This window comes from Garra rufa, chromosome 14 (assembly GCF_049309525.1).
Source record: "Garra rufa chromosome 14, GarRuf1.0, whole genome shotgun sequence".
Taxonomy (NCBI): Eukaryota; Metazoa; Chordata; class Actinopteri; order Cypriniformes; family Cyprinidae; genus Garra; species Garra rufa.
Window position 1 is genome coordinate 43,336,261 of NC_133374.1, and position 14,779 is coordinate 43,351,039.

The window sequence follows — 14,779 nt, forward strand, 5'->3', positions numbered from 1 at the left end:
GATTGTGGGGGTTTTTTTATGTCTACACCTACCCCAACTCTAAACTTAGCCCTTACTATAATATAAAAACAGTATTATTGTTGTAAAGTGTGATAATAATAACGTTAAAAAAAAACACCGTTTACCCTTATTTCCCAGAGGATAGTGAGAGAGGAACAGGTGAGTTTCTTCCTTACTATTTATAATTAAACATTTGATGTTTTCACAATGCTGACTCCACCACAATGTCAGTGAAATTCAAAATATCTTCTAGCAGTAGGCTATTGCATTGATGCAGTAATTCATATGACTCAGGTCGTAGTTACGTTAGTTCTTCATTAGTTCTTGATTAATACATGTCTTAACTAATCATTAGTTCATAGTCAAGAAATTACTAATTCACGAATTAATGCATGATAATTCATGTACTGTTATTGCAAAGTGTTACCTGCTAAATGTTCTGTGCAGCAACAAAAAATCGTATATGGACAAATTACATAAAAGTAGCTTTATTTTTTATATCCCGCGATCCAGCATAGGTTCGGAGAACTGATAAATGTTAAAAAGGCCTAGCTTAAATGTTTAGCCATGCCAAGCCATTAACTGATCAGTAGCGTTAACCACTTTAAAGGAGATATTTTGAATTTCACTGACATTGTGGTGGAGTCAGCATTGTGAAAACATCAAATGTTTAATTATAAATATAGTATGGCAGAAACCACCTGTTCCCCTGTCATATTCCTCTGGGACATAAGAGTAAACCGTTTTTTGCTAGAAGGGAGACAGGATTCGCTACTGGGCATGCGCACATCAATCTAACGTTATTATTATCACACTGTACAACAATAATACTGTTTTTGTATTATAGTAAGGGCTAAGTTTAGGGTTGGGGTAGGTGTAGACATTAAAAAAAACACAATCTAATAGGTAGATAAATTAATTTAATTGTTAGTCTTCCGGTCGGAGATGTATACCTTCTAGCCAACACTGGGTAAACCATATAAACATGTTGTTCGAGGTCTTGGAAGAATAGAGTAAATTGAACGTTAGCGCCATCTGCTGTTTTGCAAGAGGAAGTTGCTCAATTGCATTTGTGAGAAGATATGCACACATTTGTGAAAAAAATCTGTCTGTACACGTGTGAGAAACCAAGTTTTCCTCACAAAAAATATACATATTTGCAACACACAATGCATATATTTGTTATACCTCTGCATTTTCTCTCAAATTGACTTGTGTTTGTGCATAGTACGTTTTGTTTGTTTTGAAAGTCGATTTTTTTTCTTTGCAAAGCAGATTGTGTTTGTTTGCAAAATGCTGTATTTGTTTGTTTAATTTTGGCACATAAATAACTCCATAGACGTTCCTCAATCCAAACCAAACAATTCTCTCCTTCTACTACTACACCTGCCTATATCTAAAGGATCCTGATTAGAGCCCCTAGAGGACGGTAGTGGAACTACAACCCCACTCAAACCAAAAGTGACAGAACTATGGGGTTACACTCTTACACGTGTATTACTACAGTAAAATTTTACCTTTTAAGAAAAATGTATCTGTTATTTTTGTAATTCAAATATTTAATGCACTTTCATGCTCTGAAAAAAAGAAAACATTCTAGAAAATATGTCTTAAAGTTTTTAGCCCTTAAAATTTCTGTTCGTTTGTTATACATACTTTAAGTAATTAATTGCTTAGATTTATACATACTGTATAATCTGTAGCACTCTTACTTTACTGCAAGAAGGTCCCTGGTTCGAGCCAGGAGAGCAGAAATGGAGTTTGCAGATTCTCCCTGTGTCATTGTGGGTTTTCTCCAAGTACTCCAGGTTTCCATCACAGTTTAAAGACATTGATGATACTAAAGTGTTTATGTGTTTGTGTGATGGAATGACAGAATGTAAAAAAACAAAAAAACAAGCCAAGATTCAAGCTCTCTTTCCTGGAAAACCTTAAAAGGTTATACTTACAGTTTTTTTCAGTCGCTAACAAGCGTTTGTCCAAACAGTTGTCACATTTTCAAAACTCTAAACACAATTAGCACAGCATCGGTCTTTTGTGGCCATACCATTTACACATTTCATGTCGTTTTCACCCAATATGCAATCAGTGAACACATTTCCACAATGCTTACATTTTCTTAACAGACAAGCTATACCTCCCAACAAAATTATGGATTGTTTTTGTAGTTTTTTCGAATGTTAACACACAACATCCCACAATAGCAAAAACAATATTCCAAACCTTAGATACAGTATAAAAACCTCTGCTTCTGCAATGATATCAGTTCAAAAACAATATCAATATCAAAAATATATCTCAGCTGATAATAAACAAACAATTAAATAATTGACACACAGCTGATTTATGTTTATGTCTGGCTTAGACTCAGAGGCAGTGGTTATTTTTTTCTATTACATTTACACTTATACAGTAAAATGAGGACTTTGAGGAGTGATGTTTTGGAAACAGGGTTGGAGTCAATTCAGGAATGAACTCAACAATTCCAATTCAAAAAAGTTAAAGGAATTGGAATGGAATTGGAATTGGAATTCAACAACAATTACAGGAAACAGAGTTGGAATTGAATTGGAATTACAGGAAGTGGAATTCAATTCAGAGAAATTCCAATGAATTATATTTATTGCTGTTTCTGAGCATCTACAGTATGTGTGATTGCATTTAGAGACATACATTTTAACTTTATTTATGATGCTTTACAAATACCAAGTAATGTATGAAATAGAGTTGATCAAATGCAAGTAAATAAAATGAATGACAGTGGTGATAAGTTTCTCTATGCACTATACATTCAATATATGATTACCACATAATATGTCTGAGTCATGTTCATTCATGTATTTCATTCACTTTTTATTGCATCGAATTATCATAATTTCATTTGGCATGTGAAATGATCATGCTTAACCAACTAAATATACAGTACTTTGTATTTCTTTTATATGTTTGTTGTTTATGTGATTTACAATATTTAATGTATTATAAACTAGCAACTCAAGTGGAATTTTTTGGAATTTGATTTCAATTCTGTTTCCTGACATTCCAATTCCAAATCCAATTCCATTCCAGGAAGTGAATTGGAATTTACCATTCATTCATCCCCCCCCCCCCCCCCCCCCCCCTCCTTTTTTTTTATCTGGGCTTTTTGCTGTTGTATTTTTTTTTTTTTTTTTTTTTTTTGTTCAGAATGCTCTTGTGTGTTTCATGGATATTTTGTTCACTATTTTGTAAACTTTTTCTGTTCTATCATACCATGTTTCTACTGTAGCTCCTGTAATAAACAGAAAAACAAACTTATTTGCTTTTTACTGGAATGCTTTTGAATGTGAACATTACTGTACATGTGGACAGACATTTCCCAACCAAGAAATTTAGTGTCAAAATTGTGGATTGCATGTTTTGCAAGCAAATACCTGTAAAACTGAAACATAAAAAGTCTATGCAGTTTTTGTAATGTCAACAATAGCCAGTATTTTGAAACCTGGTGTACTTTGACTGACTGCATGTACCTTGTGAAGTGAAAACAAGTGTTATTCTTTGACAGAATAATTTTATTTTGAGTCAGATTTCCAGTGTTTTGGTAAAGTTAGTTTGTGCAGAGAAAGATGTGTTCTGTTTTGAAATGAAGAGTTAGTATATATTTAACAAAATGTATTTTTGAGAAGAAAATTATCCATTTGGCCAATTGTGTTTTGTAGGTGCGAGTCTGTGTTAAGAGTTTAGAAAAAGTATCTGAAGTATGGGTAAGCGCTTGTTAGCGATTGAAAAAAACTGTAATTTATACTTAATGATAATCACAGTGTTACATTAGATTTTGTCTTCATTTTCAATAATATTGCTGTATTGGAAATCGACCCACTGCAAGGACCAGAGAAGATGCAGAAGCGCCGGTGCGAATTTAACAAAGGGGTTCCCTCCAAACAAGATCTATCTGACATGACTTGAATGCATCATATGTGCTTATTGTTTGGTAATCACTTGACACCTAACTAACTGTCATGCTACAGTAAAAAAAGAAAAAAAAAAAGAAAAAAAGATTTATCGTACAGCAACTAGCTTGTATAAACTTTAATTAATTAAGGATCAATTAAAAAATAATTTTCACCTGTATATTCCACTGTGAATGGCATCTGATAACATCTCATCTGGGGCATTATGGGTAGTAGTCTTTCAGAAAAGAAAATGCATAAATACCTTTATGGGTATAAATGCTTGTCACTGGGACAGTACTCTCAAAGGGACAACTATGTACCTTCTTTACTGCTAAAGGGTTAATATTTTAAATATTCTGAAATAATTCCTTTTTTTATTTGTTCTGGTTTTATTCTTCCATTTTCTCTGCCCTAAATGTATCTTGACCATAAGGCACTAAGACATCAAAGTTTGTGTCAAAGATATTTAGGAAGAGCAGAGAGATTTACTGACACTAGGTGGTGCTATAATATGTGCATTTAGTTTGCTGTTTTGCGTTTAATGTTTTCTTTTTTCTGCCTCAAGTAATACTAATAGACGCTCCAGAAGGAAAAAAGAAGGAATTTAATTCTGTCAAATCATCCCATTAAAAAAAAAAAAACAAACAAACAAAAAAAAAAAAACAGAATGTCCAATCCTACTTCGGGAGGGCCACCTGCAGTTCAGCTCCAACCCTAATGAAACACACCTAAACCAGTTAAGCGAGGTCTTTAAGAAATTTCAGGCAGATATGTTAGGGCAGGTTGAAGCTAAACTCTACAGGACTTTGGCCCTCTTGACTGACCCATTTTTTTACGTTTTACGTTACTGCACAACTGTAAAACTTTTTTGCAGTGTGCTAAGCTAAGTTTACCAATTTGATTACATTAATAAAAACAAAACAACAAACATTTAGAGTATTGAAAAATACAAATTATAATAACTTGCTCATTCCGTCTGACTATTAGCCTATTACTATTTATATTTCAGCTGCCCCGTTGAACCTGTTGTTTTGATAACAACTTCTTCTCTTATTTAAATTGGGTGCTTCAATTATTTTACTTTTGATTTTATAAAATAAAATAATAAATAAATAAATAAAATAATACATGTATTGTACAGCACATCATAAAAGACAAAAAAACAGCAATATATATAGTATGATATTTACTACATTTACTTAAGTCCATTTACTAACTTTACTACAGATTATAACTTATACTACAGATATGATGAGTAATAAACGCACTAGAGTGAACTTCAATATCCAGGTTCACTGAATATTACATGCATAATTCATGAGGCGATTGTTCACAGTTGGCGCGTCCCCGCTGCTGAGCAACAAGATGGCGGCCGCCGCCGGATCAGGTAAATTTATGAAAAACTGCCTTTGTATTAGATCATTTCTTTCTTTCGTATCCAAAACGAGTGTTATGAAATGATAAAAAGCGGAAGAAGTATGCTTTCATTGAAGTATTCACTTGTGTTGCTGTGTTTAGGGTCTCAGCATTCATGTGGGTGTGTTTGCACAGCATTAGCCTGTCAAACCAGTGACATTTATCGCGTTTAATGTCGATAGTGCTTATGTTTAAGTGTGTTTTAAATAGTTTAAGATCCATATTAATCGCTCTTAAAGTATATGGATTAAAGTACAACGGGGTTTTAATATAATCGGACTATTCTCTTGGTTAGCCATGTAGCTTATTCAACTGCAGCGTCATGATAGAGAAACAACACAATGCACTGGCTGTGTCTCAAAACCTTGTGACTGCCTAGCTAGACTGCAGTTTTATGGACAACATTCGCGTTCCGTTAATATTTTAAACATGCTTTCTAGGTTGTCAGCTTCTAGGTTTAACAATGTGTTTGCCAAAATACTGTGTAGGTGGGCAACTCGTTAAATTAAGACACAATCATTGACTTTTTTGATGTTGAAAACCTAACATTTCATAGTATCTTCCATTTAAACACAACAACTAGCATTAATAATTTTAGTTCCTGTGCGGATTTCTTGTAGATAACCATCTCTCTCTATGCAAGTACATTTAGTCTTATTGTTTTATCATTTATTACATCCCCTAGCCCAGTGGTTTGTAGCACAGAATTTACACCTTAAATATATGCATTTTTAAAAAAAAAAGGGGGGGGGGGGTAGGTAGTGCTGATAAGCCCAACTCTTCTGAAAAACAAAACATGATGTTTTTGTACGTTTGTAATTGTTAATTTAATTTTCATTGGGAGCTAATCAAATGTTTAGCTCTTGTGTTGTAGAGTGCAGCAGTAGGGTTCATGATATTAAAATGGCATTCAAAATTTTAGTAACATACCTACTATGAAATAAGCAGTTGTTAATTGTGTATGTTTGTTAATGTTATATGTTTTTGTTGAAGCCATTAGTCCACATTTTTTCAACATTTTTCTAAATAACTGTTTAACTGTGGAATTCCCAGTCGAAAACTACATGATTCTCCAACAATCAGAGAATCAAAGTAAAATTCCTTTGTTTACATGTATTTTATTTTTACATTAAAATGAGGTTATGATTTGATTTTGGAAAAATAGAATGTTGATATTATATAGATTATTATACCCTCACAGACCTCAATCAGTTTATAGATTGGGCACTTTAGAGTAAAAAATTTGGGCGTCTTAGCTTTAATATGGGAATTTTTGTCATGTGTTACTTTTTTTAAATTTTTTTGGCTCTCCAAAACAGTTTATCATAGACAGAATTGTAGATACAAAGCTCAAAAGGATATATAATGGCATTTCCAGCCAGATGTTAAATATACATTTTATGTCAGCAGGAATTTTTATGTCATTGTCTCACTCCTGTTGGAGAACTGTTTCCTCTGCAGTATCTGTTTTGAACATTATTTCAACGTCACGTGTTCATGTTATTGTGTGTTTGTTTTGACAGGCGTGAAAGTACCCCGTAACTTCCGGCTGCTAGAGGAGCTTGAGGAGGGTCAGAAGGGTGTTGGAGATGGGACAGTGAGCTGGGGTCTGGAAGACGATGAGGACATGACCCTGACACGCTGGAGAGGAATGATCATCGGACCCCCTAGGGTCAGTTTTACTAGCTTGCTTGGCTTTATTAAATTAGTATGTTGAGATTTGTATTCTTGTGTATTCATGTTTTTTGTTTTGCATGTTCCTACTCTTTTCCTCTTTTAAAAGTCTGTATCCATTTATTTTTTCGCTATGAATATATCTGTGGTAGCTAACATGGCTTTAAACTATAAACAAAAAACATCTTTGTACATTAAATATTTATACATGTGGAGCTTTTTAAATGTGATTGTATGTAACTGTCTAATTACAGTTACTGCAATTAACTGTTTGTGGAAAATAATGGGGTGTGCAGTATGTAAAGATAGTATTTTTTTATTGTTATGGAAATGAAGTCATTAAATTTCTTACGATGCACCAGCAAAGCATTAGCATCCAGCACTTATCAATTGAAGCCTCAGTTCTTTGAGGAATTGTGTAGAAATCTACTTTCGAACATCCCATTAAGACCCAAATATTCTATTCATGATCCACTCTAGAACTGTTTTAGTATGTGTGGGGCATTATCATCCTGATGGAATTAATGAACTTAATCTAAGGGTGCTTCATATTCCTTGGTAGTTGTATGTTCATATAGAGTAATCATCAGAGCATAATAACTGTTATTATGAGCTGAGTGGTTATGATTTTTCCCAGTTGATGAACCATAAAAACATTGACAGCCAATCAGAATCCAGCTTGCTTTAAAGAAGCGTTTAAAGCATCAGATGACAAAACTGCAGCATATAGTTACCATTCTTGGTTTGAACTGGTCTTAAAGCTGATGACTTTCAGCAATATGTTTAATCAGTGTGATTTTAGAATTGAATTTTATATTTTTTTTATGCAGACCATCTATGAGAACAGGATGTACAGCCTCAGAGTAGAATGTGGACCAAGATATCCAGAAACACCCCCTTTTGTTCGTTTTGTGACAAAGATCAACTTAAATGGAGTGCATAACTCTAATGGTGTGGTAAGTTCAACTGAGTACTGAATATTAGAGTTCTTCCTCATCTGCTACTTTTATCTTATGTGTTTTATGTCTCCTTAGGACCTTTACGTTTATGCATTTCATAATTTCTTTGTTTACCATATTATATATGTCTATACTGTAGGGCTGGACGATATGGCAAAAATTTATATCACGATATATTTCTTAATTTCGGTCGATACAATATAATTCCGATATCAATATGGACAATATTAAAAAGCCTCAGGAAAAAACTGCCGAGGACACACACAATGGATGTCTGTACCTACAAATGTCTGCAAACTGAATTTGCAAAGTCTATAATACATCCAGGCTCCCCCTATTAAAATTATATAAAAACATTTTTAATAAAAACAATACAAAAAAATAAGGTTCACTTTTTATTTTTATTTAGCCTTTACAAACAAGAAATGTGAAATAAACTATCACATAAATAAAACTCTCAGACTCAGCTTATTAACAATAATATATTTCCATTTAAACTAGAGCAGGCTGATTATTCATATACATTTAAACAACAAACAAACTGCTTCAGCAGTTTTCAGATAAAGAAACAAAAAGAATAAAATAAATAAAGAGTGTGCAACAACAAATACACATTGCTCTGGCCGGAACAGAAAAGGGGGAAAGAAATCATAATAAAAATTATGCTACTAGGCCAACTAATTATTAATCCTCTTCCAGAAAGAAGGTCAGGGCTCGCAAAATTTATAAATCTCTGGTAGCCCTTCGGGCAGGTACTCTTCAGATTTTGGTAGCCCGAAAATTATTTTAACTAGCCCAAATAAAAAAAACAACAACTTAAATTTAGAAAATTAGATAGGAGTCTAAATGTCAATCAAAAATATTTTCAATACACAAATATCAACAAATATCAAGGAATGAATTTTATTTCACTATTTACAGTGTATGCGGAATTTTTAAATATCAATTTGAGGCAATTTATGACCCTTTTTAAGAGCTGCACAAGTAAAATGAACAGTATGAGTGGGGTTGGACGATGTACGGTATTAAGCCATAAAATTACATGATTTGAAATCTTATAAAATGGAATTTCAGCCTTTATACCATTAAAAGGAATTAAAACATAAATATAACTGTCTTAATTGTTTAGATTTTTAGAAAGCACATTAACTTCTTTCACATTTACAACTCTGTGTTTGCTGCATAAAACACATTGGTTGAGATTTGCAATAATCTGACCATCTGAAAATGTGGACCTGCATATTCATTCTCTGTTACTAGGTGGCGCTTTAGGAGCGCTGAAATATTACGGTTTCCCTAGTAACGCCTGTATACAAAGCAGCATTAATGCTTTTTTATCAGGCATGAAATGAAAATGCCAACGATACGTTTCTGAGGACAGTCAGCTCCCTTCAGATGCATTCATATAAAGACATCAGTGCCGCGTTTTGACTTTGAAACGTGCAGCGTGCATATTTATTAATTTACATCATTGCCTCTTAAAGTTTAATCCAGCCCTATCGCGATTATTTAACGAAGTCAAAACCTTTTTGAAAAACTATTTGAAGCGGTCAGCGCTGATATTATAGTGAGTATTTGCATGAACCGTGTATAACTTACCAATGGCAGAGTTTATCCGAACTTAAAAAGCCGAACCACTTCCACACCACTGAATTAGTCTTTCCTCTCTTATCAACAATTTCGTCTGCCTTCTTTCTTGTGGAAGCTTGTTCATCCACATCTGTATTGCGGTCAAGGATACTCATTTTGTAGCTAAAAACTTCCCGCAACGGAGCTTAACCAACTACTGAGCGCTAGCAGCGTGTCTTTGATGTACATCATCACGCAATTCTGGTTTGCTCTTTCTGACGGCTAAGCACTGAACGTCATTCAGTGACAAATGCTAATGTATAAAATTATATATACATTTGCGTGTATGTGTATATATATATATATATATATATATATATATATATATATATATATATGCAAATGTATATCGGAAATGCGTTTAAAAATCACCGTTATTGAAAAAAATTCTATCGCGATATATATTGATATCGAATTATTGTCCAGCCTTACTATACTGTAAGTGAGATGGAATTACAGATTGTTCATGACCATGTAAAAATCTAAACCTGTCTAAAAAGGTTCACAACCTAAAACATGAAGAGAACCCAAATATATCAGTGTTTAATATATGAATGAAAATGTTTTTATGTGACTAATTAGCTTAAATATTAAAAAAGGTTGTTGTTTTTTTTTGCATTTTCACAACTCTGTAACGTCACAAACTCTTTAAAATGTTATGTTAGTTTCAATTTCCTGTTGACTTAAAACAGTGTGCCACAATTTTTTCCACTTAATTAGAATATGCAATAGACCAGATAAAGGTTATTTTGTCTTTTATCACATTAAATTTGTGACCCTGGACCACAAAACCAGTCATAAGTGTCAATTTTTGGAAATTGAGATTTATACATCATCATTGTCATTCAGTTATTTGAAAATCTGGAATCTGAGGTTGCAAATCACAATCCTGAGAAAATCCAAAAAGTTGTCAAAAAGAATGTTCTTAGCAATGCATATTACTTATCAAAAATTAAGTAGTGATATATTTATGGTAGGAAATTTCTAAAAAATCTTCATGGAACATGATCTTTACTTAATGTCCTAATGAGTTTTGGCATAAAAGAAAAATCGATAGTTTTGACCCATACAACATATTTCTGGCAATTGCTACAAATATCCCTGTGCTACTTAAGACTGGTTTTGTGATCCAGGGTCACATTGTAACATTATACTTGATGTACAAGGCAAAAGACTGTTCTTGCTAAAAAAAAAAAAAAAAAAAAAAAAAAACTTATTATAAAAAATATTTCTTCCCGCCCACAAAATCTTGCAGTAACGGATCTACGCAAATCTTTTGTTCCCATTTCTGTATGATACTGTCTCGCTTTAGCATCATAGCACATTGTTGCATTGTTGCACAGGTGCTTTCCCATAGCTTTCACATACAACCGAAAAACACTAAGAATATCTAACCTGTAAACCTTTTTTTTTTTTTTTTTTGTTTCGCAATAGATAACATTACCTTAAAATGTTACAAAATTAAGTAATTTTTATTTGTAGATACTACAAATACTACTAGAAGACTACTATATTTTGCGGGAGTCCCACTAGTCGTTTCTTTCTCCCCCTTCCTGCACACACATTAGTATCATTTCACCCCCACTCATCGGTTATAAACTTGTCCAGAACCATGCTTAGCAGTGTCAGGTCCTGCATATCCCATGGGAGAGCAGACCTCTGTCTCAAGATAGTTCAATTCCAGTCTGGAGGACCACTGGTTAATTCCAACCTTGGTCAACCTAACTAAGCTAATCAAGGTCTTCAGGATAGCATGAAAGGCAAGTGTGTATGATTAAGGTTTGAGCTAAAGCTCTACACTCACCGTACAATACTTCTGGGAAATGCAGCCCGAGATATGAAGTAACATTTAGTCATTTTTAAGTATATTTTATAAATATTGTATTAAAGATTCTTTTTTTTTTTCATCAACTTTAATTTTTACTTCAAATTGTAGAGAAATTAGTTCTCCACCAACTCAAATACAAAATCTTTGATATGTTTCAATCGGGTTTTAGGAAATTTAATTCCACTGATATGACTCTTTTGAAAGTGTTAAATTATGTTCTCTTCTCCTCTGACTCTGGGGATTCTGTAGCACTAGTTCTTTTAGATTTGAGCCCTGCCTTTGATACTGTAATATAAGAGTTTGTAAAAATAACATTTGTGCAGTTATGCTAGATCAGAAGGGAAACTGTGTTGCCAGTTGCCACCTTTTCAATTGCATTGTCTATTTTTCTATTAGTGTTATTAATTTTTCTATTAGAGGCCCTATTTTTTATTGTGGCCTACGGAATATTCTCAAAACAACCTAAGACAGTTAAAAAGGGCTTATTCAAAAAATGTGTGTGTGTGTGTGTGTGTGTGTGTGTGTGTGTGTGTGTGTGTGTGTGTGTGTGTGTGTGTGTGTATATATATGGATTTATACATGGATTTCCTAGAATTTTGGTGTTTTGTGTTGGTGTTTTGGCACCTTACATTAAGCAATATGTGAAAAATCCAGGTGTTTTACAGGACAACACTTTAAAGCATAATAGACAAGCCACTCAAGGTGTCAAGCTTCTACCAGTTGTAAACCCTGGTAAAAATTAAGTCCATTCTCTTTTCACTAATATTGAAAAAGATACCCATACTTTTATCACTTGAATATTGTAGTTTTTTATTTAGTAAATCATCTTTAAACCGCCTTCAGTCAACTCTCAGAACAGTCAATCTTCTTAAACCACCTTCAGATGGTTCAAAATGTGGCTGCCAGAGTTTTAATGGGAGCTCGAAAGCATTAGAATAGGACCCCTATACGATGGTCTTTACATTGGTTACGTGTGCTGCAGAATTCTTTTTAAAGTTCTTTTACTGGTTTTTAAGTCTTTAACCCCCGGTTTCACAGACAAGGCTTAAGCCTAGTCCTAGACTAAAATGTAAGTCTGAGCCGTATCAATTGAAACAAAATTGCACTGATTGATCTTAAAATATATCAGTGCCTTTGTTTTGTCTCAAGATGCACACCAGTAATGTTTTTTCTAAGCATGTTTATAAAAATGACTTAAATGTCCTAACTGAACTATGGCCTAATCCTGGTTTAGTCTAAACTGGGCCTATATGTTTTAGCACCTAGTACCTCTCTGATCTGTTGATAGACCACCAACCAGTGAGACCTATTAGGTCTGCCAATTTAAGGCTCCTAGTGGTTCCTAAAACCAGACTAGTCTAGGGGGGTGATTGGGCATTTGCTGTAGCCACGTCGAGATTTTGGAATAGCCTAAATCTTAAAGCTTTGCTGTATATCATTTGTTCTCAAATTGGCCAGATGTACAGATAAATTCTAAAGGACCATTTAGAAAACCTCAAATTTTTTGTGTGTTGTACTGTTTAATGCATTGTCTAAATGTCTTTGGTTGATTCAGGTTGACATGCGAGCTGTATCCTCACTGGCCAAGTGGCAGAATTCGTACAGCATCCGTGTGGTCCTGCAGGAGCTGCGACGACTCATGATGTGCAAAGAGAATATGAAGCTGCCGCAGCCTCCTGAAGGACAGATCTACAGCAACTGAGCTCAGAGCTTCTCTTTCATCTTCTTCTCGTCCTTCATCCAGAAAACATTCACACACGCAAGGCTGAGCATTCCTTCTCCTCCTTTTTTCTGGACTCATGAGAATTCCTCCCTGTTCTCCTCTTTATTCCTGACCACTCCCCATGTGCTGCAGCAACCAATGAGCAGTCCTGCCTCAGGAGCTCCCATTGGACAGAAACGATGGATGTAGTGGTGTGCACAGCAGAATACTGTACATCATTCTAATCTTTTTTTAAATGTTTATTTGTTATACATGCAAATTGTAAAAATAACAAATGATCTTATTGAGTGTAATTTGTGTGACCTCATTTGAGAATAGTTCTGCAAGTGAAAATGAATTTGTGCTATCACGTAACATGCTGTGTGGTGGGAATGTTAAGATTTTATCTTTTTTCCGTCTTTTTCTAGCCTTAGATTTGGCAGTCTCGACTGTTTAATCCAAGGCTTCTGGCCTCACCGGTTAATGTTGAATCTTGAACGGTGTCTCACTACTTCCTTTAGGCTCTCAGCTTTGGGTCACTTCACAGTTAAAAGTTAAAGGCAACATAATAACAAGCTCAATGATAGAAAAATGTTTAAAACAGCAAAGATGAAGTGTGCAATTAGAATTTTATGATATATTCTATTTCAGCTTAATATACAGAGAAAACAATAAGGTAGATGTTTGTAGTTTGATGGCTCATTTTTACACATTAGTTTGATGCTCATTCTGCGGAGATTACACACTTCAACTTTAACATTGTATGTTCCATTGAGCTGTTGAGAGCGTTGACACCATGAATATGATAAATAAATTTTGTGGTCAATATGTTATAGACAATTCAGATAAATTGTTAGTTAAGATCAGTTGCACTTTAGGTTTTAAAGAACAAACAGGAAGGTGATTACTGTTCGGTTATGCTTTGCTGAACAGTCTATAACAGAAACCCACACACTGTGGCTGCATGTTGCTTCCACTTCAGTGAACAGTTGTGGTCAATAAGTTTACATACTCCTTGCAGAAACTGCAAAGTTTTTGGTAATTTAAAAAAGAGAGTGTGTGTGCGTTTTGCCTTGAATAAGCTATTTTGCATTACAGACGTTTGAATGTAATCCACAAGGCTGAATAACTGACTTTAGTCTCACAGAAAAACCTTATTTCAACAATTTATAGCCACGTCGGAAAATAAGCAGAAGATGCTGGGAAACCAAAGAAAATGGGACTAGGAGGATTTTTCTGAAGATCAATGGCCAGTATAGACGACCATGGGTGCATTTCCCAGAAGCAACTATGGTCATAAGTTGTCATTACCAGTTGAGTACAATGGAACTAACGACCATAGTTACCTAATAGTACTTTTGGGAAATGCACCCCAGGGTAATCAAGGGGCTTATGAACAACTATTACAAAACATACAACCACTGATCATTCAGCTAACAACACTCAGTATTAAAAGAGTAGTTTACTTTCAGAACAAAAAATTACAGATAATACTCACCCCCTTGTCATCCAAGATGTTCATGTCTTTCTTCAGTCGTAAGGAAATTATGTTTTTTGAGGAAAACATTTCAGGATTCTCCATATAATGGACTTCCATGGTGCCCCTGAGTTTGAACGTCCAAAATGCAGCTTCAAATGG

At 34.2% G+C, this 14,779-nt stretch overlaps 1 protein-coding gene across 1 annotated transcript; it reads left to right on the forward strand.

Moving 5' to 3' along the window:
- The first annotated feature begins 5,256 nt into the window (after positions 1-5,256).
- On the forward strand, positions 5,257-13,515 carry ube2v1 (ubiquitin-conjugating enzyme E2 variant 1). Its single transcript, XM_073817595.1, has 4 exons — positions 5,257-5,319; positions 6,872-7,020; positions 7,853-7,978; positions 12,994-13,515. The coding sequence occupies exons 1-4, from the start codon at positions 5,298-5,300 to the stop codon at positions 13,138-13,140; spliced, it is 444 nt and encodes a 147-aa protein (XP_073673696.1). The 5' UTR covers positions 5,257-5,297; the 3' UTR covers positions 13,141-13,515.
- The last annotated feature ends 1,264 nt before the right edge of the window (positions 13,516-14,779 follow it).